This window comes from Montipora capricornis, chromosome 6 (genome assembly GCF_036669925.1).
Source record: "Montipora capricornis isolate CH-2021 chromosome 6, ASM3666992v2, whole genome shotgun sequence".
NCBI lineage: Eukaryota > Metazoa > Cnidaria > Anthozoa > Scleractinia > Acroporidae > Montipora > Montipora capricornis.
In genome coordinates, this window is record NC_090888.1 from 10,309,789 (window position 1) to 10,312,288 (window position 2,500).

The window sequence follows — 2,500 nt, forward strand, 5'->3', positions numbered from 1 at the left end:
ATCTAACTTACAGTGGAGCAAGCAAAGCATCGGTCAAAATTGCTTTTATCCGGCAGATTTGTTTACCTGTATGGGAGACTGGGAGAATTGTCCCATATCCAACAGACTCGCTGATAATTTGGGAGACGTGGCGTGATTACAAACAGAAAAGAGTATTTTGCATGATCAAATTGTGTCTCTCTAGGACTGGAGTTGCTGAAGGTGGCCATTGAAAATGCAGGGTATACTGGAAAAATTAAAATTGGCATGGATGTTGCTGCTTCAGGTAAAATATTAGTTCATCAACCTCTTAACTCAACTTCACTTCCCTTGTAGTGTTGATATGATAAAATAGCCTTTGACTTAAGATGAATCTTAGCACCTTCATATTATCTTTTCTCCTTTACGTGAAGGTAACAAAATTGACAAGCATTTGTCCCACATTTGACAGGGACAACTACAGAAATGTGTGCTTCCTTGTCTGCAAGAAGAGAAAAGTTAGGGGTTACACGCATTTTAACTTCCTCAAGATTTCAAACATTGGTTGTCAGTTGCCGTTGTGTGCATGTGTCTGTACAGTTATGTCGTGTTTCAATTGGATGGGGATGGGAACATTTTAATGTATTAAAATATATTATAATCTGTGCCATATAAATTCATTATTATTATTATTATTATTATTATTATTATTATTATTATGGGAATGGAAAGGAGTTGTGCACTTTCTTAGCTTCTGTTCTTGAGGCATGGCTCAAATTTTCAAATTGTGCAACAAAAATTTGGGCAACATACCATGTATTTTCTGTATGATGTTTAATTAAGGCTGACATGTGATTTTTCTGTGACTCAGATTGTGTTGAACATTAACTCTAGAAACTAGATTTTTTGGCAGCCCACTGAGAAAGTGTCCTTTGTTGCAAAAAAAAAGGAGATTTTTTCATCCTTTTTTTTTTTCAAACAGAATTTTACAAAGATGGAAAATATGATTTGGACTTCAAGAACCCACAATCAGATCCTGCAAAATGGGTATTTATTATTAAGTTTGATTAATACTAGAATGTTATTTTACAAAATTGCATTCACAGTGTGAAAGACAAAAATAGAAGCTTCCTAAAATCTGGGAATCGAACCTGTGAGGTTAATTGTTAATTTCAGTAAACAACATCGTCGCTCTTTGAAGGTTGGGTGCCCGAAACATCCTGGAGCTTCCACTATTGGCAGCCAGCTCCAAGATGGAGACTGCACCAATGGCTGGCAAAACCTGACAACCCAGCCATAAGCCCTCACGCCCCCGAGAAGAACAGGCACCCGTCACACTGATACACAGTGGAAAGCAGTGGGTGGGTCGGGGGGGAACAAAAACTGCTAAATGCTCCACACACAATGCTCCTCCTTCCCGCCACACTGATAAATAAGCGATACAGCCCAAAGCACGAGGTATTCCAGGCATGCGCAAGTATACTAAAACCACTGACCAATTGGCAGTCGCTCCTAGTTGTTTACTTGGTTAAACTTTACTTGGTTAAACTTTGTTTAACCTCATTTTACAGTGTCCCCAATTAGTGCTCCAGCGCTAGAACGACTAGACACTTAAGGACGTTCGCGCCAATTGTTTCTGCGCATCCTTACTGCGCAGGCAAATGCACACGCCACGTCATACACGAGCGCGCGCACTAAGCAATAAAATGAGAAATGATAGGGCAAAAGGCCATTGCTATAGCTTTGCCTGGATTTAACGGTCTTGGACGTTCGGTGACCCCTATTTTTCTTTCCAGAAACGGATTTTATTTACAGTTATCTCCACGTTGTCCAAAAATGAACAAAAAATCAATGTGCGAAGTTCAAAAAATTTCAAGATTTCTGCTCACGTGCCATCTAGTGGCTGCAAGGCACGTAACACTGTGGTCGCTAAATGCGAACTTGATCTTTAAGGGAACCTCACCAGTTGACTAAATTCACTTAATTAGTTCACTTAAACAATATTTGGCAGAGAAGATTTCACTTCAAAGATTTAATTGCAATATATTTGGGTTTACAGACACTGGCCTTATTCGATAACGAAGCCCGATTTTTGTCACATTTTGGGTGTTTTTCCGGACATGTTCTCTTCAAAACGAAGTCGGTGACCCCCCATTTTTTTTACATTTCTGACATAACTAACTCATCATCTTACAGTGGTAAAAGTTTCAGAAGAAAATCAATGTTGAAAAAATTGCGCGCGAACGTCCTTAAATATGGTTCCTTTCCTTTCCTTAGTTCATTGTGTGCATTTCATTTTTTCTGCAGATCACCGGTGATCAGTTGTCAGATATGTATCAAGAATTTATTGCTAACTATCCAGGTGAGAACCTCCCCTAAAAAGGCAATTTTCTTTTACAAACAATTTGGTATACAATAAAAAAACTGTATCCTTCCATCACAGTGTTCTTAAGCTTCATCCTGGCTTTATTTTTGCCAATCAAAAAATATGTTCTGTAAAACTGCTTAACAACAGTTTGAATTTAACATCTTTATCAATAAA

At 38.3% G+C, this 2,500-nt stretch overlaps 1 protein-coding gene across 2 annotated transcripts in view; it reads left to right on the forward strand.

Moving 5' to 3' along the window:
• LOC138051500 (alpha-enolase-like) overlaps window positions 1–2,500 on the forward strand; it is a 24,152-nt gene that overhangs the window by 13,234 nt on the left and 8,418 nt on the right. For both annotated transcript variants that reach the window (XM_068897718.1, XM_068897717.1), the window contains 3 exons: window positions 185–265; window positions 941–1,005; window positions 2,266–2,320. In XM_068897718.1, the coding sequence (XP_068753819.1) occupies window positions 185–265; window positions 941–1,005; window positions 2,266–2,320 (201 nt within the window). The remainder of the gene's footprint in view (window positions 1–184; window positions 266–940; window positions 1,006–2,265; window positions 2,321–2,500) is intronic.